At 41.5% G+C, this 27,511-nt stretch overlaps 1 protein-coding gene across 3 annotated transcripts in view; it reads right to left on the bottom strand.

Annotated features, from left to right (window-relative positions):
- LOC135940192 (protein Wnt-5a-like) overlaps positions 1–27,511 on the bottom strand; it is a 128,715-nt gene that overhangs the window by 17,716 nt on the left and 83,488 nt on the right. Inside the window, exons 1-2 of one of the 3 annotated variants that reach the window (XM_065484986.1) lie at positions 20,838–21,090; positions 15,639–15,907 (exon numbers count right to left, since the gene is read on the bottom strand). In XM_065484986.1, coding sequence (XP_065341058.1) covers positions 15,639–15,907; positions 20,838–20,855 — 287 coding nt within the window. In that variant the 5' untranslated portion in view covers positions 20,856–21,090. Of the gene's footprint in view, positions 1–15,638; positions 15,908–20,837; positions 21,091–27,511 lie in introns of those variants that run through there. The other 2 variants (XM_065484987.1, XM_065484988.1) reach the window with 2 other exon arrangements.

The raw sequence follows: 27,511 nt of genomic DNA, 5'->3' as shown, positions 1-27,511 counted from the left end.
CTCTTGCGCGCGCGGCAACACAATAATAATAATTTATCCCGGTTCCAAAGGCACACACACACACAATAAACTATAAGGTATCAATAAATCTGCGAATAAATCACACGCGAGAGCGCTCATTGCACGAACATGTGAATAGAATACGTACATATATACACATTTGCTTTGGTGCACAGTTTGTATGTAAGATGTTGGTTGATGCGGAATTTCAGGCAGCGATCGCCGCCGACGATAAGCTACAATCCGCTCTCCGCGATACCATAAATAAAACGCGCTCTCGGCGCGCGAGAGCAAACTTAAAATAATATAATATAAAATATTTCGGCCCACCGGCAAGAGAATTCATCAAGGGAAAGAAAGGCCTTCGCCGCGTTTATCACTATCGACGCGCTTATTGTTCGAGAAAGGTTCCGCCGTATTTATTAATATTAATGGTATAATAAGCGGCAGTAACCGTTGCGCAGCCAGGTGAGAAAAGATGAGCCGCGCGCGATTTAGAATAAATCGCATTATTTCCGCTTGGCAGCATTGCAAATTCTGAGCATGTTTAGCACACTACTTGATAAATTAGTTACTGTACTTAATCTCCTTTGCAGCTTTTTAGCGTATAACTGTACGTCTTTTGCTATTCGACAACTCAGGTTCAAGTAGAGCTTCACACGCCAACAATGAAGAGCATTTTGCGCTGTTTACTATAGCAAGTAGTCAATTGAGCTTTTAGTTTGTTAAATTTAGCAACTGTTTTTCTCTGCAATCAGGACCAAGGAATGGTTCAATTTCAAATTTTGATTAACTTCTTGAATAATGAAATAATTTTTCACTTGTTTTCCATTCCTTTCGTCGCGATATATCCAATGATGTGTGAAAAATTGCCTGAATTGTGAAAAAATCGTGATTTTACAGTAGGGAGACAATGCTTGCTTTGCGTGCAAATGATTTATAAAAAATAGCTTTTTCCTCATTTTTAGATAGCAAAAGGATTTTTTCAAAAAAATTCTTTGCTTTGATAGTTATTAATATGTATAAATACCGCGATCATTTTCCCCTTAAATATTGACAAATATAATTTTTGAAGTTTAAACAATTTCTCTTCGTGTGAGGCAATTCATTTTTCTTTTAATAATCTTTCGTTAGGTCTGGAATTGTATAAAACACCCGCTTGTTCACCTCGTCTGAAATTTCAATTACTGTTTATTGTAGTAAGAGCTTACCATAAATCACTAGTTGCTGGCGTCTTTTAAACTCTTTCACAGCGACAACGGCATGTTCCGATACTTATATGCGGCCTTCATATAAGCGCACAATATATCAAGCGCGCGTATATACGCTTGTAAGAAAACATCCTCTGGGTGTCTCCAAATATTTTGACAGCGAATTATTTGTTATAAGGAAGCACTGCTATATCACACAATATCATCTCCTCGAGTGTTGAGATGCAATTGCAGCAAATATGTATGCTGCTTTGAAAAATGCGCCCGACACTCGGCAAAATAAATAACATGCATCATCGGCATGAATTATTGGTATTTTTGCCGCTCTCCCTGAGCCAACACGTCACCGTGTTTGTTTTGCCGGCTGCACCTCGGCAGGCGAAGCAATAATGCTTGCGTGTTGCATATTAATTGTCTCTTTCAACAGCAATACGGGCAGCAACACATAAATATGTAATGCATTTTTAATTGTGGCAAGAAGATGTTTATCTCTGTGATTTGTCTCGCTGCTACAATGGAATGCGACTTTACATATTGTGCTATTTATCTTTGCTATAAACGCTGGCGTTCGCGTAAAAATGATTTTACGACGCAGAATGAAGTCATTCGCAACTACAGTAAAAATTTAGATTTATTAAAACTCTGTTTAGTTAAAATACAAACGTATGCAACTTAAATTCATCCTCATTGTGGATTAAACTTCAAGTAGTGGTGTCTACACAATACTTATGAATTACAAAAATTTGTTCCTTTCAAATTTGAATGTCTTTAATTTGTCTCAAGCGCAGTTCAAACATGGCGGCGATTGGGGAACCGTGAATTCTGAGGAGAAAGAAGTGGGCAGTGGAGGGGAGCAGGTGGGCGAAAGAACAATCTCTCGTCCCCCCTCCACTCGCAACGACACAGGCAAAGAGTGCAATTTCTCCGCCTTAACAATGCTGCTCTAGAAAAATTGAAAATAAATTTTTGTAAGTGCCCAAGGCCACTAAACTTGCGCGTCTCATACGAAATTGATTAATCAAAATGATAGAGTGTGATAGGAGTGAATGAAGTCGTGTTCGAGGTCCACGATGGTGTTTTCATCCGTGCGATCATCTTTCACCTTTCACGCTGCAATCTTTCACGAACTTGAATTTACGACTTGTAAATTGCGCTGGGTGTGTTAAGAGGACCAGTGCAGGTGCAGGTGAGGTGCTCCTCTCTGCTTTCAGACGGCACTCTCAACCCTGGCTATCAAACTGTGCCGCAACCTTCACCTTCCCTCACCTTTAGCCAGTCGATTTGACAGTAAAAACGCTTCTTTACGACGACCGCATTTTCTGGGCAGGCATTTTCTAATTATTGAGTAATTATTGCTCGTAAATAAGAAGCGGCGAATGCGAGAGAGGCGAGAGGAGCATCATCGCTCATGCAAAATGTGACAACATGTCGACTTTTGTGCGAAAGAAGAAAGTGTTTGAATGTTGCCGCTTGAAATTTATACACAACTAGTTGCGATTCGGCCGACGTGTCTCGTATAATGCGCGGATTTATTGCTTTAAAATAGAAATGTGTCAAAACTGAGCAAAACATGCCAAATTCCGAGGCGATCATAAAGCTTAACTGATCAAAAGGGAAATTTAAAGAAGCATCACTCAAACGTAATTTATGCTCTTGTCCCTCTTGTCAAATTTGGAGAAACATAAAAATATATGTTGGAAATCCATCCTTGTTGCCAAATAAGTTCTTGAGAATATACGCAAATTATCCGGAGGCAAAAAATAAAGAGCTTCTCACCATAATTTTATAAAAGGAAAAAATAATTCAAAATCAGGAAGTTATAATTATTTCTGTCTGGAACAACTAATAGGAGGAGATAAATTTTCATTAGTTCAAAAGCCGTCAGGGAATCTTTCGCGCAAACACAAATCAATTAATTACGTCTGATTCCGTGGCTCTTCACCACGCTGGGTATTTTTGTCGTGCATGACGCTGCATTTCCAATCGCACGACTCGAACGTGAGACAGTTAATTTACCTCTCTGGCTGACTGAAAAAGTGATACTCCATCAAAGCGCATGAGGACATCGGATAGAGCGTGGATAATACTTTCGATATTTCATTTCTTTCTCTTCGATTTCAACCCGGAGCTTGACGGTCGCGCAGTTATTGCTTTTTAATTAATGATTGCACAAGGAAACGGGGACTGGCCGTTTGTCTTTGATGTTTGCAATGAAGATTGATGAAAATTTGAAAGGATTTCTCTCGATTGTTGAAAACGACGCGATTGGCACGACTCGAGCAATTCGTGGGAGGACATGTCGGATCGCGCTGAAAGGTTCGTTGAAAACAAATGATTGTGTATTCAAAAAGCATTCACGATTCTGCCCTTATTTTCATCTTGAGAGCAATCAACGACAGAAAAATAACAGACTAATGAAGCTATTTAATTTAATTATATAGCGAAGGAATCTGATGTCCACGTTAATGAATGCCTTACGTCCACAAATGTAGATGTTTACGTCGCACCAAGACAAGTTCTGGGTGTATAATTAAATTTTAACCAAAACAAATACTTAGTATTCCCGTTTTTGTCATTCCGTCAGCCGTGTTGATTGATGTATTTCAGCCATAATTGAGAATGAAATCGATTGTGCTCGGGGCGTGCTCAGCATTAGAAATTCTCCTCGAAGAAAAATCGAAGCAAATATCGCAAATACACGTGACAAATGACAGTAAAACGTGTTATTGCTTTCACCATTGAATTCTCAAATATGGAAATACTCCCTTTCAAACGGAGGCACTTGCAGCAGCAGCAGCAGCAGCAGCAGCGATTTTCAAATCAGATATGCGAGGAAATCGAAATAAAACTGAATGGACCGTGATGGCGAGTGAGTGTTGTAAATCGTTGTTGCACACACAATGAGGATTCCAGCCAAGCGGCCAATAAAGCAGTTTGCTTGGCGCGGAGGGTAATTCCATTGCGTGTCGAACACCATAAAAGGCGGACCATTGCACATACAAAACACGCATAGGACATAATTGTCTCCATTATTGAGTGCATTCATTACTCTTTGTGTGTGTGCATCAATTGCTCCTCTCACAATCAGGGGAACGAAAGCAACAGTACATTGCAACTCCGTATTGCCGTGCCTCGTTCGTGCAGGATTGGTTGCAAGAGGTATTTTTTAATTTGTTTTCTTGTGCCAGATTTCTGAAATTGGCGCATTTGAATTAGGACTGGAATGCACGAATTTTAACATCAATATTTTCGTTGAGGTAAAGACCGAAAAATTTGTGCCCGTCACTTTTGTGACCAAGCAGTGAGAAATACGAGTCTGCCGCTTGAACTGACCATAAATTGCGAGTTTTTATTTCACTCCAGCGCGACTTCTTGTGTAAAATAGAAGTTGGGAAAGCGGCGGCGGTGGCGGCACCTGGTAATTTGTCGTCATCCAGAGGTCGGGCCAGCCAAAAAGGTCACGCCGCTGCCCACCTTTTGTGCGCTCACAGGAAATATTTAACGAAGAGCGCGTAAAGCACCGCGCGCGCATACACGCACACTCTGTCTGTGCTTGTGCAAATTCGCATTGTTTATTCAAGCCCCATTGTATTAATTGTTTGATTTCTGCCGCTGTAATGTATTCGAAAAATATGCCGTCCGCGGATAAATTATAGCCCGAGATAAAGCTCGGCAGGACGAAGAAAAGGAGCTCTCTCGGGATTTGTGAGCGAGTGTGTGCATATGATACAACGTGTAATCAACATTAATATTTATGGCAGCGGTTTGATATTGTGCTTTGCTGGATGCGAGTGAGCCAGTTTCTTCTCTCTCTCTCTCTCTCTCTGGCTCGGTCGCCGCGTCGTTGCGGGCAACATCAAAATGCAGATCTCTGAAATGGCACACCTGTAATTAAATTAGAATGCGAGCGATCGCAGATTGTGCCGCCGGTCGAGGAAAGCTGTGGTGGCTCGTCCTTCTGCGTCTCTCGCCGCTTAATAGATTTGTCAGGCTCTTTGCGCAGATCACATCAATTAGTCGCACTACTTGTTGAGTCAATTTTGCAATTATTATTGCGGACACGTTTTGCATTTGAGAAAGCTGCTTTTATCCACCTAGTTTCTCAATTTTCAGACTTTATAGATTTTTGCCAAAATTTACACACAAAGGACCATGATTTTTACTACTAACCCCTTGGTCGATCAAACCCTGCTCAGCGCAGTTAAAAAAGAAACAAAGGTGCGTATTGCGATTTATCTTGATTTGAGAGGAAACCATTCCAGCATGCATTGTTCACATGCAAACAAAACAAACAAACAAAAGTCGCCGTGTATGGATATATCTTGCGGCTGCCCATCAATTTTCCCAACACTTCCCCAGCTCCAGCTGCCTCGTGCGCTCCAGGAAGAGAAAAGCGCGCGGGTTCACGACCAATATGTTGAACAGAGCTACTGCAGCAGAAGCCGCAGCCTGAATACACACGATTTGCTGCTGATCTCTCCAACTGCCATTATTACTCGCAAATTACTCCGACCAAGGCAGAGCGAAAAAAGTACATGCAACCTCCTGACTCATGCTCAACATTGCCCATGCAGCGAAATGAGCACGCACAAGCTTTTTTCTTCTGCAGGCGGCACACCATATTACGTAGAACAGATGAGGGCTGTGCGAAACTGTGGAGTTTTCCTGGCACGAATTAATTTCATCTTTAAACTTCAGGGTAAGAGAAACCAATAAAATAAATAAATTATTCCTAAGTCCATTAAGGCATTCTTCGTGGTGTCAATAAATCAATAGGGGATATTTGAGAATTTTGGAGATGTCAGAGATGACAAAGATGGTTTATTTAGTGAATCGAAATGCTTAAGTAGCTCAACGGGCTGGCAGCAGGCGCCACTAGCTGGTTTACACACCTTTCAAGCGGCTTTAGGGACAAATTTCTTGTGTTTCAATGAAAAGACCTCGGTGAAGGGAGGCGAAAAGACGGCCAAATTGGGCTCAAGCTCCTCTGCAGCCACTCGGGCCCTATGTCATCCGCTCGGTGGTTTTCGGACGCGGTGTCTTAATTCCATTACTAATCCTAACCGAACTTCCCCTAATAAAGCTTAAATAACTAATTCAATTTGAAAACTGTAGTTTTGCCAACTGGGAGTGCTGATTCTATTCGTATTCCGTGTTCAAGACACCTGTTTAGCACATCCCTCTCATTCGCGCAGGCAGACACAAAGCAGAGAAAGAAAGCAAGCACACACATCATGAGGAGGGAATAAAAAATCAAGCAGCGCCAGAGAATCTGAGACCGATTGTGTCGGCCAAATTGCTGCACGAATGTGTGTTAGTAATAAAATTCCTGCCAATTATTGTTGCCGACGAGCAGCAGCGTTCGTTTCTAGAAGCGAATTGGCCCACGGCGAAATTCATTCATCTGGCTAATGTGCAAAAGTACACCACAGGTGCATGCACTCTCGAATTGGCCAAGCCGCTTGTGCTCCACAGGTGGCCACCTTTCACACAATTCATAATAATGCTGTTGCGCCAAATAAATCCTTGGGAACATACGCGCACGGCGGCTCCAGATTCTTTCTTTTCGCCGTGTGTAGTGCGCCCAGGTCGTTTCGGCTATAGTGTTTATTACGCGCGGCCGTGAACGGCCACCGACGTAATTACGGATACCTTTGTGCACCGAGCGGAGGATCGCTTTTCTTCTCTGGAAACGGCCCTTCGACATGTAAAACTGCAAGGCCGCCCCGCGCGAAGTTTCGCAGTATGAAATAACAATAAAAAAACTGGAAATTTGAAGGTTGCATCTGCATCGTGGGCAGACCCCAAAGTGTTATGAGGTAATATGTCGAAATTAATTTAAATTGAGGTTCAGCTTAATAAGTCTGTGTACTGTGTGGTGCACACACGATATTTGGGTCTGAGTGGCCGCAGAGGAGCTTGGGCCATCTTTTTGCCTCCCTGCACAGAGGAATTTTCTTGAAAAGCCAGAAATTGGTCCCTAAAGCCACTAGAAAGGTGCGAAAGCTAGCAAGTGGCGCCTCCTACCAGCCCCTTGGGCTACGTCAGCATTTCAAGTTATTAAACGATTTACCTATTGCCATGTCTCTGATATGCTCAAATATCTCCCATTGCTTTGACACTCCTGAGAATGCCTCAACATTGTGAGCCGACCATTGGAAATTGGTTCTTTCACCAATTAAAAAACACCATCGATTTTGGGCAATGAAAATTAACAAAACTCATCATTCAATTTCTATGTATTGCATGTGAGCGCCATTGCAGTCAGAGAATGCGAGAGTTGATTGTTAATTAGCTTTTATATATATTGAATGGCAAACATAGAATCTTTTCAATTTGTCTTTTCGAAATGTCGCTACTGAATCTGCTTTTCAAGAGTTTGCGGCAATATTTGTGAAAGTCTCATTATCTCCATGAGCTATTGTATCAGTTCAAGAATGATGTTTCAACTTCTGTGCGCATCTTGCAGCTGCACTTGAAGTGAATTATTTATTGTGCACTTAGCTGCCAATGATGAGCTGATTTAATTGATTTTATTTGCTTCAACACCGTTTTATTGCTCATTTCCAGCGCTGCTTGTGCATAAAGAACCAATAAATCGTTTTTTATCCGTTGAGTAATTTAAATAATTACCTCTGCTTGCATGCAAATGACTGCTGTCTTTGAGAAACCGGTACCGGTCTCTCGCACACGGCGTCTTTTGAGCCGCAAAATCATGTTTAGTGTGTGTGTGTGTGTGCCTTATGCAAAGCTGCTGCACACGACGCCATAATGTGGGGAGTTGAACATTTATGATCTCATATTTCCTCTCTTTGTAAGCGATCGGCTTGTAATTTGTGCTGTCGAAGCTTGTTTGATTGGCAGCGGAACAAATGCAAAATTGTGTGTCTTACGCGTATAAGGTCTATATATCAAATTCACGTTCGCTTTGCTGCTGTGCTCAGATTGAGGCTTACTGTGGAGCAATTTTAGTTCGTTAATAAATATCAAACTCAAAATAAAAGCTTGTGCTTTAAAGAGGATGGTGCAAAATCCTGGGAAATGCTTGTTGCCAATACATGAACTACTCATCCCTTAGGATTCAGTTGAAGCCAAAATTGACTGTACATTTTTTTAGAAAAAATGTTGCAAATGCTTTTCAAATGGTGAGGATACTGTCTCCTTACTTGAAATCCTATCCTACTTCACAATAAAGAGTTTCCCTAAAAGGTTGTTGGACAGATCTCGACGAGAGGAATCGAAATCTGTCAAAAGAATGTGATCAAGTGTTGTAAATTTTGGAGATAGTTTGAAAATTTTGAATTTTTACTGTAGCAAGGTCCATTTTTGAATAGAACAAATTGTTTACTGTTCAACTTCAAATAGCTGCTGCGATGCAGCAGCTGAATGAGCACCAGCCGTCAATTCGTCTTGAATTGGCCGGACTTGTAATGTTTTTTCCAATAAATATGATATTCTTTCAACTGTCACCCTGTATCGATCCACTTTAAAAATACAAAAATACATTTTTATTAATAGTTTTTGGAAATCTGTAAATCAATATATATTGTATGAGGAAGAGGACAACAGGGACGACTTTTTGAAGTCAACTACGCAGAAGAGTCAATAATATTTACTACCTGATAGAGCACCTGCTCTGTGATTCAGTAATTCAATGTTTGTTGCTTCTGGACAGCAGTCAAACCTTAACAATTGTGTTTCTCATCCCAGTTCAATGCATCCCTGTTTTGTAAAAATTGCCGTGAAATTCGCTCCATCATCAACAACAGTTTGTAGATCACACATCAATCAAATAATTCTCGAATGCAGTGTCCTGCGAGATCCGCTTTTCAATGCTGATAGGTGTGATGAAGGATTTTTCCACCTGGGATACACTTTGCTTTTAATCGACATAAAGGACGCGGCTTTGAAACCGGAGCGAACGCACTGGTCTGAAAATAAAAAAGCACAGCGTCACCACCGAAGTTCCAATTTCAACGTCGCCCCTTTTGAAACGCTTCCAGTAAATAAGCGGCTCCCTCAATTGTCATTAATTGTCACCGCGAGCAGAGAACCGCATTCCACTTGATGCACCTGTTGGTCGGACGACAGAGAGGCAATTTATTTCTCATTGGCCACCGCACGGTTTTTCACATTTTCCTGCTCTTTCCAGAGCTATTTTGTGGTCTCATTATTTCTCGATTATACGCGCCAAGAAAGTTTCCTCCGAAGGGGTCCGTCAGCATCATCATCATCGTCGTCGTGAAATCAAGGTCCTCGCCACGGTAATTTATAAGAATCCCGGCGTTTCCCACAGAATTCGGCCTCTTTGAAGTGCTTTATTACATTATGCGCGTGGTGGCCATTTCTTTTTATTATTCAACAAGTGCAATCGGCCGTATGTGTGTGTGATGCTTTTAGAATCCACGTCGATTGTTCAGTGAAAGTCAGTCGTCGGATCGAAAAAGAGGAGCGAACGGGTGACGTCAGCCGTGTTGATATAAATTTTAACACCTCTTGATATTATCCCCATTGTGCGCGATAGAGCCAGTTCACGCTGCCGGATAATTTATGGCCACACGGCATTGCAATGGCTTCTGTGGTTTTGTTATTTTGCTCCAGCGGCCAGACGTAATTTATACCTTTTGATTTAGGGACCTGCTCTGTGTATGCGCGAAAATGTGTAACACCGCTGGCTTTGATTTTTAAAAAAATGGCATACATTGCATCATGCGCGGCATTAAAAGGCTGTTAATCCAGAAATATTTGATTAATTCCCAGGCTGGAATGTGGGTTATGATTGCCAACTGCGCTGCGGCCTCAGATGCGATGTTCTGCGTTGAGAAATTAGCTCGCACGCACTTGACAATAAATATTATCGCTCTCGGGAAACTCAATCCACTTGAATTTCTAGCGTGACATTTCATTTTATCGCCTCTTTTTATAATTGCTCCACTTTTTGCCCGGCGCAGCCCGCGGCTTGCCTGCGAGTCGCGGCTAGGCAATTATTTATTAACTCTCTGTCGAGTAGATAATGTCCTGTACAAGTAAAACGCTGTTAAAAAACACAACAAGCACTACCACGGTGCGTATATAATGACTGTGAGAATGCTGCTTTCTTATTCGGTGTGCGTAGAAGCTGTAGTGGAAATGAATCGCTTTAAAAAAAAAAATGTAAACCAATAACAACCTCAAGCACATAATTCTAGCGATGCAGAGTCTGAACATATATTCAGATTAAATAGCTACAATCCAAAATATTGAGAATCCTTTTTTACTTTTCTTGAAATTCTATCTAAAAATTAGGACTTCTGGATCGCTGTTTAAAATTATTGAGAATATCAGCTCAAAAGTAAAATCAAGCACTGTCTCCCTACTGTAAATCCACGATATTTTTTGCAATTTACGAAATTGTACCTCAAAATTCGCACACCGTTGGATAGATTGCAACTAAAGGGTTCAAAATCAAGCGAAAAAATTGGCAAAATAAAAAATTTCACGGTTCCTTGGCCCGGATTTGAAAAATAAACTGTTGGTAAATTTCACAAATGAACTACTTGCCATATTCAACAATGCAAAATGTCCTTAATTGTTCACCCTGCCTGTGAGACTCCACTTTAAATTAATAATATATTGGTTGCTCTTTAGTAAAATGTAGAGAGCGAAATAATGAAATTTCGTAGGGGTCTGCAGTTCACTGCTAAGGCAAATTGGTTTAGAAAGTCTTGGCCGAAATTGTGGCGCTGCTACATTACCGACTGACAATGAGCATGGTGATCGTTTCGAACGGAGCGCGCGCGCACCGATCTCATTATCCACGATTCTTGCAATTAGCGGGGCCAATTGTTTCGGTAGTTGATACATTCGAATGCATGATTGATGCCCGGTGCAGCTCGAAACAATGCGATTAGCTCATTCGATTGTGTCTTTGGGTGGTCTGGCCGCGCAGCGATGCCGATAAAACTCTCACCGCGCGCGTATTATTAGGCAAAGAAATCGCGAGAGTGCAGCGCATATTTTATCTACGAACACAAACACATGCAAATTTTCCTTGCTCTCCTCCTTTCAGGCCAGAGCCAATCTACATTTCTCGGGCGCAACAAGTTATTAAAGTGAGAAAGACACCTCTATCAAAAAATCCAGGCTCGCCGCTTTTACGACCTATAAAAATGGAAGCTCAGCTCGCCGATTTGCATATTTCTCGCGCTTCACGATCTTTTGGTGTGTGTGCTTTAATGCTTTTGCCATATTCACATCAGCCGCGCTCACGTCGTGCGAGCAATAAATCAATTAAATGGCGATCGGTGCCGCTTCAAAGGGATCAGCTCGCTTTATTTTATGTACGCCGATAATTAGCTGCTGCGCAATTTATGCCCTTGGATCGAATTTCAGCTTGTTGACAAATGAGAATTTATGCGCGGAATAGCATGAAATCTCCGAGCTGAGGTTTTAGTTGAAATAAAATGAATTTAAAAAAAAATCAGCTCTGTGTATATAGTAAACCTTATCATACATTTCCAGGTGAAATAATTTAGCTGGTCTAATGGTTTCTAAGAATTTTCTATGGTGAAGTGTTCCACCTGCACAAAACACAATAAAACAAAATTTTCTTCTCTGCTTCGTCTTGACAGAGATCAGCGATGGCAAAATGTGATAACATCGTTTATAGTTGTCCTTGTTGGAAACTTTGACATGAACACAACGGCCTTTTAGACGAAAGTGCTGGGATTCGAATTAGGCAATGCGTCTTGAGATACGTTATTTTCGTTAATTCGGTTTGACTACCAGATCAAGCGGAAAGGAAATTTATGTGGAATAAGGACTGCGGGCTACATTTTTCAACAGCTTCCTCCGAACCATGCATAATTTGCGCTGAGTACGAAAATATTTGAAAATAAACAGGCTTGTAAACTTGAGAGGATTCCGTTCGCTCCTCACCTAATTTATGAACTGACTAATTAGAATTTTAACCGAGGAATAATTCAATTCCAATGCGCGCCTTTCTTTCAGCGTCAGCATTCCGACGTCAATTGCACAAAGGCAATTTATCTTGTTTTTGGAAGTAAATACACAGTCGAAAAGCTGCAAGCCGATAAATCACGGCCGCTCGAAAACAATAAATCTCGCTTTCTTTATCTGCGCGCGTCGCAATTAATAACATTATTAGCAATAAACGTGCCTCATCATTCAAATGAAAAGAGCGGCGTTTCGCAAGCAAATCCGTGCGCGGCGGCCTTCGAGACGCAAAACTCTTTGTCGACGCGGTGGAAAGTTCGATCAAAAACGCACGCCGACACCTCTAACTTTTTATTTTGCTGCTGCGACCGGTTGATTGAGTGACTTTTGACTTGGAAACGGACGCATTTACACTTTGAGCGACAATCGCGTATAGAAAGAAACCTTGGGGCACGCCGCCGCTGCCGCCGCCGCAGCGCAGCCACGCTGCCAGCAGATTTAATTTTCATTCTTTTTCGAGTGAAAGGCGGCACTGCCAAATTTATTCCTCACGACTGCTGCATGCTCTTTTGAAAAGGGGCAGGCAATATTCGCGGTGTCAACACTTAATTAAATCCATGTTACAGCTAATTTACCTAGCCTTACTTTTGAAAGCAGCCAACTCCCGACTTCCACAACAGGCGTGAATTGGACCGTCAAAAAGTCTTTTCACGTTCGCCGCCCCTCTGCAAATTGTTTCCATCTCGATCTCAAGTATCTATATGCCGGTTTGGAAATCAGTTCAGCGTTTTTAATTTAATCCTTTCGTGAAACTTTTCGATTTGATACACATTGGGAATTTTGTGTCGTTACAGTTTCAATTGATTTTTTTCCCCAAGAGAAACGAAGCTGCTTCGTCTATATCATAATACTCGACTGCCGTTGGACGTATTTAATATTAATAATCAGTGAACAGCAGTAAGACATTGACGTTTAAAGTCAGGCGCAACTAATGCGGCCGCCAGCGGTGACCTTAATTTTCGCCTTAATTGATTCTCTCCGTAGCAACCTCTGAACTGCCTCTGAATAATTACCGGCTGCTCTCAATGAATAGAAGTTGCATCCGACTTAAACAACAGTTTTAAAGACCGTCTTTTGACGACGTTTCTAAGCACACCAGTCGATTCTTGAGGGTCGAATAAGGTAGAGTGGATATTTTTCCGACCAAATAGTCCAGCGCGACGTGCGAACTTTTTTCCCGCCAAAACAATAGGAATGCGAGAAGTGCGCATGCGTCAGAGCTGACTGTATCTGACGAAGAAGTCATTCGTACAGGCAGTCTCTCTGCAAGTGCTCAAACCAGCTCTCACGCATGCGCACTTCTCGCATTCAAATTGTTTTGGTGGGGAAAAAGTTCGTACGTCACGCTGGACTTTTTGGACGGAAAAAATATCCATGTTACCTAATTCGACCCTCAAGAATCGATTGGTGTGCTCAGAAACTTCGTCAAAGACGGTCTTTAAACAATTTACAAACATCTGAAGAGTTTTTAGTTGTAATCTGTTGGTATTCATGATATCTCTTGTTCGTCACGAATGCTCCATATTAGAGGCTGAGCAAAATGCAGAAATCGCGATAAGCGTGCTCTCTGGCTCAGGTGCGCGCCAAAATTCAATAGACCGGCGGCTGATACACATCAAGTAGCCGAGTCAGCGTTTTCGCGTCTGATTGAAAAAATCACGCGCATCGAGAACGTGGCTTTTTGTCGGAAAAGAGAGATGATGTATCCTTGCGGCAGACTCAAGTTAATTTAGACCTAAACCCGGCTAACAAGCCGGCGAGCTCGGAATCCTTTGTTCGGCCCCACCATATGTGGCTCCCACTGAATAAATAAAAATAAAATGGAAAACAAATCTCCGATGACGCCCATAATAAATTTTGGTATCTCGTCCGCTCTGAGTGTACTGGGCAGGGAGACACACGCGCTCCCAACAATGATTTGATGACTAATCGACCGTTTGACTTGCGATTACGCTAATTAGCCTGCATGAATATCAGCCGCGGAGGAGAGAAGAAGAGGTGTTAAATTCGCAATCTGCGTGACCTCTGGGCCGAGCCAGCAGCTTATCTGATCTGTAAATACAGACACCTTTTCTTTCTCTTGTGTAACTCTCTCCGCGCGGCGTGTGAGACATTAGCCCGGCGTACTACATCAATAATCACGATATTACTATTTCGGTTCTAGCACGCTGTGGGGCATTTGAAAACAACGGCTGGTGGAATTCAATCCTGATCCAAAACAATTGGACAAAATTCCACGTGTTCATTCATTTGGTTGCCAATCAAACGTCCAAACACAAACAAAAAACGAAGTAAATAAATTAAAGGAGAGCTTTACAGTTTACAGGCCAACAACTAAGAACATTTTGCATTGTTGACTATATGTTTGCGAAATCAGGACCGAGGAACAGTCGAATTTCAGATCAAACCAAATTTCTCGAGAAATAATTAAAAGATTTTTCCCCTGATTTCGATAAGTCTAATTTAGAAAATTCCCTAAATTTGTGAATTAAATCGTGCTCACCGCTTGATTCTCACGTGGCAAAAAGTATACAAACGAAACTATCAAATGAAGCAAAATAGCCCTATCTATATTTTTAAAATAAAAGTGCAACTTTTAATTTTTGTCCAAAGAGCTTGTAGATCTCAATGTTTACGACTCCTTTGTTTTTCTCGAATCGTAAAAAGCAAATTATATCACAGTAAGTAATAAAAAAAATCGTGCAACTAATATCCACGGCCCCGCTGAGAACAATACAGGCTTTTGAATGTCACACCCACTCACCGACAAATAAAGAATAATGCCTAGACGCGCATTCCTCGCTGCTGCGATCGTGTGCATAAAAAATATTTGTGGCCCGTGATTTAATCTGCGGGTGTTGAAACTGTAACAAGCGGCACGAATAGAACTGCCTTGTTTTGCAATTTAAATTAATTTGGCGGCCAAATTAAAATTTAATCAGCGCTTCCTAGCGAGTCGAAGGATTATATATTATATAGCTGCGCGCTCGCGCGTGTGTGTGTTTCGACAAAGCAAAAAGGGCACTTGTTTATCTGCGGGAATTAATGAGCAGCGCTATTTCATTCTTTTTAATCCCAGAATAAGGAGACGACGTGTCCCGTGTGGCAACAGAAAGCAGGGACAGGTTTTGACCATCAACGCAAAAAGCTCTGAAAATAAATGCCGATGCCGTCTTTATTTCTTTTTAACGCGGTCTTGATTATAATGAATTAGCTTTTGATGCTCAAATGTGGTGTGTGGGCGGTCAAAAATCTGCGGATCAACAGGTTCTCCGGCAAAGGTCGGGGCTGCGCAGTAAAAACTCGGCAGCTGGATGGGATTTTTTTACAAAAAAAAATTCCACCATTTTCCGGGCCATTTAATATTTCAATCCCAGCATTTATCGGAGAGCCCAATCGACCCCCCAGAAAGTGCATGGTTTTTGTACTCACATCCAATTAGTCGGTTGGGGCAGCATACTCTGGGGCACGAAGGCGGTCGTCGGTGGGGTGACCGAGGGGGTGGCGGCCGACACGGGTGCGTACGTGGTGGTGCTGTAGAGCGGAGGCGCCTCGGATACGGGCGCCGAGAAGTTGATGGGTGCCGAGTTGACGATGAAGGTATTCTTCTTGGGCCTCTTCCTCTTCTCCTTGGCGCCCTCGACTCCCTGGATAAGAATCAGTGCGACGACGAGCAGTGCCACCAGCGACCAGCAACCCTGCTGACACCAACAGAAATTATGTTGGGGTTGTTTTTTTTAATGCTCCTTTATGTTAAAAGGGAAATATTGTTCTAGCTAACCAAGGTGATTTATTAAAATTTACAATTGGCTCACGAGACAAAGTTTAAATGAAAGGAGACGCGAACTTAGCAAACAGCAAATAAAACGAAGCAATATGTGAAAATTACTTAATTATCTGGTGTCTGCGGTGTGCCGTGCAAGTGGACACACGCGCCGTCCACTTACCCGAGCCGGCAGTTTACCTTGCTAAATACGTCGGACATCGGCTGAATTTTAATCCGGCTGTCACGCAGCCGCGTTGCCAATAATGTGAGCATTTATTTTTCGTCTGGATCTGCGGTAAAGGAGAGATGCCCAACAGGCCATTTGCAATTAATTTATATTCATCGAAACCGCGCCGCGCATTTGCTCGCTGACGGAGTGAGAACGTGCCAAAAATTGAAACAAGATCCAACGCTGCGTGTCGCGCGGTGACAACCATTCGCGGGACAAATTGTATTTTTATATAGGAGCGTTCGGCTGCGTTGACACCGGCGTCTAATGAACCCGCAGACTGAAAAAGCTCCTTTGCGGCGGTGGCGGTGGCGGCGGCGGCTGAAAGCCACATTTTAAGCGATAAACAGGTGCACGACGTTTAAATGCGAAAATCCAACAGCTCCCGAGAGTATTCGGACTCTGCCGCTGCCGCTGCTGCTGCTGCTGGAAAAGCAAATGGCTCGGATAATCCTTCCGATTTTAAATATGACGCGTTGAAAGCTTTTCTATATAGACAAGAGGATTTAGAGATTATTTTGGTTCGACGCGTGTGTTGGCAAAACTTGGCGAAAGCAGACTGAACTTTTAGTGGCTAGTGAAACACTCGCTTTTTTGCCTTCCTGCGCGTTGAACACTTTTTGTTCGGCCTTAAACCGACGATGCACTTTATATATTATTCGCTCTCCTTCTTTTGGTTATCACGGAGCCAATTTCTAAACCAAGGCATCTCCACTGCCATTTTGCAGAGCACATAAAAATAGTCTGGAACAGCCAAAATCTGGAGTGTTTTAATATTTTTTAATGAAAAATAAAAACAACGAAAAATGGGTTTTAAGGGGGTTTAAAAATGTTTAAACGCCCAAATCTCACCTTCTTGTGGTCAAATTTTAACAAACCAAACACCACCAGACTAGTATAGACCACCCCTAAATATTTACCCTTCAACGCCCTTTGTGCACCTCTAAAAAAGGAAATTTTGCTATTATTTTGTTTGCATTTCACTGTGCAACAGAACTTATTGTTTAATACCCTAAAACCATTTTGGTACACTATGGGACGTGAAGACGAGTCGTACGGCATGAAGTTTTTGTATTTGTGACTCTTAGAACCCGAAATTTAGTTGATGCACAATTTTTATTTCGACAGCCTTCAAACGAAATTGACATTTTCACCAAATCTCGATTTCTAAACATCGGATTTGCAAAATCCGCACACCTTTAGACTCGTCAAGACATCCCCTGGATAGTGAAAGCAGTCTGAAGATGTCAACCCCTTATCAACCCCATCAAAAATTGGAAAAATACATAACTCGCAGGTTAGAAGCAAACGACGCGATTATTCGAGCGTGTAAACTGTTAAAAAGGGCTAAAAATTCAACTAGATAAATCATAACTCCTTCTTACCCCTTAAATGCAAGTTTTTAGACCTACCTAAGGGCATGTTTTTATCAGACTATTGCAATTATTAAAAAAAAACGCATTTTAGGGTCAAGATCATTTGATTTATTCCCTCTAAAACCACCACATCATGCAAGTCAATGCACGAAATAATGTAAGATATACTAACTTCCTCATTCCGTACAGGCATGCAATTTAAAGTTGAAAGTTGTGTCAAGAGACGGGAGCGATTGGGGAAAGAGTAGAGTCACTCAAGAAAACTGCCAGCGAATTTCTCCCTCGTCCGATTAGGAGCATGGGAGCGGACTCATAAATATACGGCGTTTCATGCTGTGTAATTTTCAATAATCACGCCCAATTATCGCCATCAAATGCATTCCCTGACTTATAATGGTGCATACACCGAATAACAACTGCGCGCGGTATAATAACTCAATCTGGCGCTAGAACGCAACACCCCCGCCACCGCCGCGGCCGCGGCTATTTTGTTCGAAACGCGGGAATAACTAATGGGCCCCTGCGGTGCCTCCAATTTTTCATAGCAGAGAAAAAGTTATTTCATAAAAGAGCAGGTTGACGTCTCAATAATGTGGAGGTCTTGCCTTAAATTTCTCGCACGGCATTTTTCATATTAACGAGCACGAATTTGAGGGGGCGAAAAAGTTTGGTCCAAATAATTAAAAAAACTAACCAACCAACTTCTATTAGCCGTTCTAAAGGACCCATTGACACGAGAAAGACACGCCCTTGTCAGTGTCGTCGGCGGGTATATATGCACGCGAGAGAGCGAGAGAGATTCGAATCGCTCGCTTTTCCAAGTCGTCCCAAATGCCCTGGGAAACAATCCATAAATACACGCGCGGCGCCTGATCAGATATTTATGATTCTGTAATAAATTGTAATTTATTATATTTACAGATCGCACGCAGACAAGTTTTTATTGAATGTAAAGTTTTGATATATTTGGGATGTGATAATTGATCGGGCTCGCCGTTATTCGGATTCTGAAATTTATCTCCAGCCTTTCTGCCCGAACCGGCTCTGCATGAGAACGCGTGTGCCGTTTTCTGCGGGCTCGAGAATTATTCCGTGATTAATTGAATTAAAATATTGAGCCAAGTACCAGGTAGAAAGTAATTAATGGTCCATCGTCTACTTGATGAAATTTCGGGTTCATGCTGCGCCTGTAATGACTGACTTTACATTTGGCCCTCGTCACAATCGCAATCGCACCTTTTTCAATCTCGTAAAAGGGACAAATTAATTAGAGCAGAAAGCGAACGTCAATATTTAAAAGCATTTAATTTTCCATTAACTCGAGAAAAGATTTTTGTTCCACTGATGACACCATTTCATAAAAATAAAATGATACAAAACCCGCAATACTGTTTTATTTTATTTTTTAAAAATATAAAATTTATCCAAATTGTTAATTTTTTAATATTCTGCGCCTCTGCTGAAGCGCCGGGAGTGAATTTAACAATAGATTATATAGTATATTTTCTACAACATTTCAGAGCAACGAAATCACATGAAATAATGTTTAGAGTTTAAAAAGACTCCACAACAAACTCGAACACACGAATTTCAAATATTTTCTCGCATAAAAAATGCACAGTTGTTGGGAATATTTGATTATATGTTATGCATTTTATTAGCACGCATATACATACAAAAGCAAAAAAGCTCGTTGTTGGGAAGGAAATGAGCAATTTTCAACAGCAACGTTCGTGTCCACCGGTTTGTAGCCTGGCTGGTCTGTCATTTTATTTTCTAAAATCAGCTCCCAGGTAATAAATTACCGTGTCATCCAAAAATAATGAGTTGAAAAATGTCTAATTTGTTCCCGGCGCGCCGCAGCAATCATGTAAAAAGAGAAATTAGCCCGCGCTTATGCTTGTAGCATGGAGAGAACGGGCATTTTTTTAAAAGCACGCCAAATATTTCAAAAGCTCAGGCTAAAAAAGTGCGGCACCGATATTAATTTCTGCGAAACCGAGTCGTTGGCTGTCGTCGTAAATTGAGACGTAACAATTCATCATAATTCCCCGATTACAAGAGTAAATTCAGCCCGAGCCGTCAATCTCGAAGCACACATACTCAGTCAGAGAAGTTATTAATTGCCACAGGAGCAAAGCGAGGACAGTCGAGACGAAAGCACTCGGCAGCCGCGTTTTATTGCTTTGGAATTATCAATTCGCATGCCTTGATGATTCTCGGCCGCGAAAATGTCAGCACTTTTAATGGACTGCGTACCGGATTTATGTTAATGTACTCCACCGCTCATTCGAAATAATTAGCTCCTGCTACTCCTAATTAACGAGAATCAGACCAAGCTTAAAATAATATCAATCCAATTGGAGGGAGAGGAAATAGAACTAAAGATAGGGCTACCGTAAAAACTGGTCTCGTAAAAGTACATATATGGTAATTTTAGCGCAACATACGTTAACAAAAAACTATTTTAGGTATGTGTTGTTCTGTTTAAAATACAAATTTTTTCATTTAAATTAGAGCTTTGCAGGCAACAAATGAAGAACATTTTGCATTTAGCAAGTAGTAGTTCATAAAATTTAGCAACATCTCTATCTGTAAAATTATGACGGAGGAACAGTTGATTTCAAATTTTGAAAAAATTCTCGAAATATTAATGATTTTACGCTTTATTTCGATTCCTCTCGTCGCGATTAATCCAATGGTGTGTGAATTTTGAGGGAAATCTCTCTCAATTTTGAAATAAATCGTTGTTTTACAGTATAGGGAGACAGTGCTTGATTATTGCAAGAAAATTTTAAAGCCGATCTTGATCTTACCAAAAATTTAAACGGGGTAAGCAGGAAAATATTTAGTATTTTTCTCATATTTAGAAACTATCTCAGGTAAAAGTTAAAAGGAATTTTCCACAAATTTATGGGGATGCTTTTTTGAAAAATGGTAATTATCCTAAGCAATGTTCACAAGATAGAAAATTTTATTTTTTTTAATCATTTGTGAAGCGCTTCAAAATAGAATTAAAAATAGGGAATTGAGAGCAAACGCTTCAAATTGCCGAGCGAAATAAATACAATTCTGTGGAAAAATAAAAATTGTATAAATATACATTCCTCTTGAAATTGTTTATAAAATAATTTACAGCACGCTATCTTTTAGCTAAAGGGCATTCCTTAATTTAAAATTTGCCTGATTTCATTTCCTATTTTTCTGTATATTTTTAAAAATTATCAGAAATATCCTATACTAGGAATTAACTCTCTTACCATCTTGAGACGAGCCATTTTTTTATATTTTCGCTAACGTTTGCAGCAAGCAGATCACGCGGCCGTGATTGAAAAGCAAACTACATGTTAGGCCGTTAATCCAGAGCTGGGCCGAACCGAAAATCCTGCACTAATCGCGTCCGAAAGGCTAAGTCAAGAGCGTACGGTGAGATGCAGCAGCACAAAGGAACAACACACTCTCGCACTGACTGAAGCAAAGCCTGCGACTAACTAATTTCGCCGCTCTCGCTGGCTCGCTTGCTCGCCTGCTCGCTCCGTGAGGTACACGCATGCCGCGCCGCTGCTCGGATCCCCCTCTTGAATGGTCCGCGTATTGGTCCAGCCGCCGGTTTGATTGGGCCAGCCGGCTACGAGGGAGATGAATTTTCCTCCTTCGCGTGTCGGGGGTTCGACTGGGGGTGAGTTGTAATGCTCATTATGCGTTTTCAAATCGCTAATTATGTTGCCGAAGGGGTCGAGCTAGCGCGACTGAGAATGACGGCCGCCGTGAAAAATTGGAAGGAGAGGCTTACGCCGGCGAGCGAGCGAGCGAGCGAGCGAGCGAGCGAGCGAGCTCGTTCGAGTGAACCAAAGATCCGATTGTCTGCACTGCACACCACTCTCATTATTTTCTTCCGCCGAGAGGGTGCAGAGCGCTCTCTCACCGGATTTTCCCTGTTGCCAGTTATAATCGGGATTAACCAAATTGGTCGGCCCTATAATTTGAGACTCCAATGAGATGAAATTCACTTTTTGGGTCATGGGTGAATATTTGGAGAGAAAATAAGCTGAAGATTGGTTGTAATCAAATTACATGAAATCAAGAGAGTGTCGTTTCATTTGTTTGCGTCTTTATACGATTGGTATAAATTAAGTCTTCGGGTTTATTTGGAAATGTCCTAAATATACACAAATACATTCTTGCTATACGTGTTATTCAATTTGTGGTTGAATTAAAAAAAAATACTTGACATATTTGGAATCTACTCAGCGAAACGAATCGAATGATGTACGATTTTTTACTTTCGGAAAATTTAAGTATTTTTCCTTAAGCTTCTGAAGTGCTCTGAGAAAATCGGATGCAGGAATGTAATGGCTCGAGCTAGAATTTTTGATTTGTTCCTAAGTTAGCTATTTTATAACCAAACTTTATTATGGTCATATTTAAAATTATAGTAGGTTTTGAATCAACTAATCAAAAGGTTTTTCCGGGATATTGATTGAGCGGGGGAAATATTTTTTCAGCAAAACATTTCAAATTTTATCAGTGCTTGAATTTTTGATCTAGTTTTCGTAGTATAGCTAACAATAAATTAAAAGCAAAACTCGTATTATAAAATTCGTTTTCCTTTGGCATAAATTTTCACCTTATTTTGATCTCTCGTAATGTTTACATTCAGATCAATAGACGTGTCCCCCTTATAAGTATTGAAATTAAGACAAGATCATTTTGAAAATATCTTGTCTTAATTTAAATGAGTCCTGAGCGCCCCTGCAGGAGTGAATCTGAATAATTATGTGTCTGCGAGTCACTCGCTCAACAAGTTTTACACTTCAATGTACCCAGCACAGCCTGGCTTCAAAATGCATTAAACTTCAAAGGGGTGTCAGTGTGCATGCTGCTGGCGACACCATACTGATCTACATTTGCATAAATTTTATTGCGCACGAGATGAGCTCCTGCGACCATAAATTCTTCCTTTGCAAATACTCAGTAGTGCTCATATTTATATTTCTCGGGAACTGACGCAACGCGCAGAGAACAGAGGGTTGTGAAGGAGCTGAGAAAAAGCTATAAATTTTTATTGGGCAAAAACTCGCGTACCTTATTCAATTCGAGTAAAATAGCTTGCTCGAAGCGCAACAAAATCAATGAAGGTAGGCAGTGTGCGCGAATAATGGTGTTTGAGGCGATGCCACCTCATCCATACTTATTTCCTGTAGTGCAGGTTCGCAAATTGCTGCCTGCGCGTCATGGCGTTTTAATTTTATGGCATAATCAAAAATCTGGCCGGGTCTGAGACGAAAATTACAAGCGAGAAGGACGTGGCATTATTCTAATTAGACGTTTCATACCTCCGTTTCAGGGTAAAAGGGGAAGCACAATCAATTATTTTCGCGGCGAGAAAGTAAGTAAGTGTCAGCGCCGCGCGAGCAGAAGAGAGCCGACCGCAAATATTACAGTAATTTAGCCAATTCCATTTCCAAGCCGAACCGGTCATTAAGAAAGTTCAAATTAAAAAAGATCGGTGGCGTTTGGTGTTTGGTTTCAGATTACGACCGCTGCTGGCGTCGGTCTCCGCAGGTCGAGGCGCGCCACTAGAATTTGTTTTGCTAAATTGCACCAGACGACTGCCGAATAAGTGAATTTTTCGTGCGTGCAACCTATAATCTGTTGGTCAACCATTAAAATTCAATCTCGTGTCACACATACCTATATAAAAAGAAATTTACGCTCCGCACGCATGTGAACCTTCGCGAACGGGCCATAAAGCATTTTTCGAGGGTCAGCAGCAGCAGCAGCAGCCAACGCCGCCGCGGATATCCTCCGAAAAGTGGTTCTTGTTTTCAACGTGTTATCACGGCAGGCAGTTTGCATAAAAAACCCATATTGATTCATGGTCATATTTGTATCAAAACCGTTAGCTTTTGCCAGTTAAATTGGGAACTTTGCTATTAAAATTTGATTGGTTTATTTACGCCTGGCTACTCTTCAAGGGAGAGGTTTTTATTCGTAAATAAATAAAGAAACTGTTAAAAATCTAATGAGAAAATGTTTTTATTAGAGGTCTCAGCCAGCCGCGCTGCGCCGCGCCAGCCGAAAAAGTTTGGGTCACGGGTTAGCCGCCAGCCGCCTGACTGAGACCTCTGCATGTTTAAGGAGAATTTAATTTGGAAATCAATGAAAAAATGACATTTAACGTTGACAATTTCAACTTGCCATTCATCGGGTTGGGCTTTGTGAGAGGAATCCAGTGCATGCATTACTTTAAAAATGGCTCAACAAGAATACGATCGAGGTATCGCTGCTTCAAAATTGTCCCTTATGTTGACAGCGAGCGCGGAGCAGACGTGTGTTCGCTTGGACGTTAAAAATTAAAAAAATGTACGCTGGGCTGTCGCGAGCCTTATATATGCTGCTGGTGGGGGTGTTTTCTTCAAAATTAGAGGCAACGCATGCTCTGGCCCGATTGTTGGGAAACATTGTTGGTAGTTCCATGAAAGAAGAAAACAACAATATAAATTGAAGAGATTTCCAAAACCATGACTTATCCTAGCCTCTCCTGTCACTATCACAAGGGTGGGGAGACGTCAGAGGTGGATATTTCAGGAGCTATATAGACTCCCCACTGCTGAAGCCCCTAACTCCCTGACTATTGTGTGATAACAATAACACGACTGAAAAATATAAGCAACAAAGAAGCTTAAAGGTAACATGAAAACTCATTTAGTCATTTATCGTTTTAGTTCAAAAACTCCACAGGTTCACAGAGATGAATTTTCCTTTTGTGCGATTGGGTGTCCCTTGATTTTGTTTGTTTGTGACCAATGCTTGGTAGTTCAAACAACAAACAGTGGCTCTTTCTCTTTAAATTTTTCTTATCGTCATAGAAAATGCGTCATAGAAATGTTGACAGAGTATTCAATTTAACGGTTTTTATGGGACGCTTTTGTTTCTCTCAATTTATGAAATTTTGTTAGACTTTGGAACCTCAGCATCTCGTCTTCGCGTGGTACAATTTCAAAGGGAAGGAGTACTTTGGATTCCTCTCGCCGAGCCCAATCGAACTAGAGAAAAATTAGATTTCCTAGTTCAAAGGCAACCTATGTTAATTATGGTTTTTGGAAATGAGCTCTGGACTTAGAAATTTTGGAAATGTGTCTAAAGGCTGTCCATGTGTGAACTTGCGTTCTTTTTTTGCTTTCAACTTAAAAAAGACACGACATTTTCGTGTTTGGAAAAAATTTTCAACTCCAAATCTCGGGTCATAACCATCAGAGTAGCAAAAACCCGTTAGACTAACTTAATTCACATGCCGATTTGAGATGAATAAACATCAATTTCCCCAAGGTTTATCTTTTTCAGAATGGTTCTATTGACGCCACAGGTAGGAAGATGGGAGGCGCGAAGCAGGCTGTAATCATAAAATTTTAGCCTCGGAAATCATCATCGCAGCGCTATTAAAATTCTAATATGCTCGCTTGTTGGTAAGATATGAAGCTGGTCGAGAGTGGCCCGTTTGACAAATTGGTAAATGATTCTCAATCTATCCTCTTACGCAAGCAAATCACGCGTGGACAATTGATTCCTAAATTGAGACACAATGCGCATTCAATTTCTCAAAGTTTGTGTTTGCGCCACGACGTCGATTTATCTCTTCGGACTGCATGATTCCTGCTCGATCGGCGACGAGAGCGTCGGCCAACTCGAATTACCTGCTCGTTGGTAATAACAATAAAAACAGGTGTGAAGGAACATACGTGGAGCGAGAACTGCACGGAGAAAGAGACACTCCGACTCACATCGGGCTCATGCAATCCGCGCGGCACAAAAAAATCACGACAACTACCACACAGATTTACGGAACGTTTTATTGCAGAAAACATGCAACTGGGGCAGTGAGAGCGAATGTTTCCAGGTTTTTGCTGAGCCTTAAATGAAACTGCAAAATTGTTTTTTCGGATTGTCTATCATCCGTTCAAAAGAAACTGAACTTCACTGTGTCTCTTGCTTTCGAGTTTTTCTAACAATGTGGAATTAAATTTAATTGAGTGTCGTTAAAAATTAAAATTTCGTATAAACTATGAGTCCCTCAAAACATCTGTAAGATGAAAATTCTCAACTATAAGATATATCAGATATTAATTTTAAAAACAAAATTCCTGGCCACAAACATTGTTTCACTTCCCTAGCAGAGCAACTCACGCGGACGGTGAACAATGTCTGCGATTGATAGCAATTGGTGGCGACCGATTTATTGCAGGGTGGCCATAAATTACCCAGGCAAGCTGATCAGCCAAAGCTGACTTTCTGCTTTCCTCGTCGCGGTGCAAGTCGTGAGAAAGAAAATCCCTAGCTGCGCTCCTCTGCTGCAGAAAGGCAACAATTCTGGGGCAGGATTGTAAAAGATGGAGCATTTTTCGCGAGCTAGGCGCCCCATTTGATCTGCTCCGCGCATTTATTGCCCCTGTGCTTGTTTTGGAATTCAGACGAATTGCAGCCGCCGCGCGCGCACTTCTTGTTAATAGCTATCAGCATTCTAGCGCCGTCCGGACGCTCTCGGCCGCGCTTTTATGGAGCAATTAAAATTTACTCTGTAGGCAAATGCTCTCAAAGGTTTGTGAAGTGATTATCACTCAAGTGCTGCGTGCACCAACGGAGAAAACTCAGAGTTTATTTAGCCCGACCAGATTTATCGAAAGCACAACACACATTTTCTTGCGGCGCCTGCGTACTTTCTAAACAAGGAATTAGTCTTGAAAATCTTTTTTGAAGGCAGAAAATTTATGCAAACTCTTAAAAATGTCCTAGGTTCGTTTCAATAGCTCTCAGGGTCCATCTGGCGAAGTGGGCAACAACCGGTGCGCCCCCGCCTTGTCACCCCCTTAATCCTGCAAAGTTTTAAAACTACCTTTCGTGCCCCCCTCCAAACTATTAAACGAGTTAAATTAAGCTTCTTGCACGCCAAATAGGCGTTTTTGCACATTAAATAGGTGTGCTTGTTCAATAAAAAAGTGTTTTTGCCCGTTTAAAAGTATTCTTGCACGTTAAATGGGCGTTCTTGTACGTTATAAAGGCGTTCTTGCGTGTTAAATAGTCGTTCTTGCACATTTAAAAGTGTTATTTCTTGTTAAATAGGCGTTCTTGCACGTTTAATAAGCGTTCTTGCACGTTAAATAGGCGTTCTTGCACGTTTAAAAGTGTTTTGCTTGTTGAATAAGCGTTCTTTCACATTCAAAGTTGTTCTTGCACGATAAATAGAACTGCTCGGCATGTATTTTTGTTTTCGCAGTTGGCATAGCAAAGATTACTCGAAACCTTAAACCGATACGATTAGGCCCAAATGAGTTGTGAAGAGTCGCATAAACAAAGGGATTAAATATCGTTTTATGTAGAAAAACGCGTCTTGAGTACATTAGTCGTGGTATCCGCGGACACGTCTCTTTCTCACAGGATCAGAGAGGTTTTCGTTTGAGCGTGTGTGCGGCTGCATTTCAGATTAGAAGCACAATAACTCAACGTCGCGGAGGTCTTAATTTCTCTCAGCACTTCAAAGCGGGCAGCGGAGAGCCAGGAAAAGCATCATCGCACGACTTTTGCTTGGCCATAAATTCGTTTTTAATATTTTATCGGACCAGTATGCGCGCCGAGTTGTAATTTAAATACTTAATGACCGCTCAGTTTAACATGCGCCGGCCGCGCGCTTTGAAACACATACATTTCGAGTCCGGAGCGCAGCATTTTACTCGAGGCTACCATCCCATGTTCGCACAGCGGACGGGAAATGTTTTTGCGCTTTTAATTAGCCATTTTTCTCAATCAATAGTGGGCATAAATCATCAATTCGCTGCGCTCGCGGCTTCTGTGTCGGCTTTTGCTTTTTGTTGGTTGCGTTTGTCTCTCTCTCGATCGTGGCGGGCGGGCGGGAGAGCAGCACACGAGTGCAATGCAC

This window comes from Cloeon dipterum, chromosome 3, assembly GCF_949628265.1.
Source record: "Cloeon dipterum chromosome 3, ieCloDipt1.1, whole genome shotgun sequence".
NCBI lineage: Eukaryota > Metazoa > Arthropoda > Insecta > Ephemeroptera > Baetidae > Cloeon > Cloeon dipterum.
This window is presented reverse-complemented; position numbering and strand designations above follow the sequence as displayed.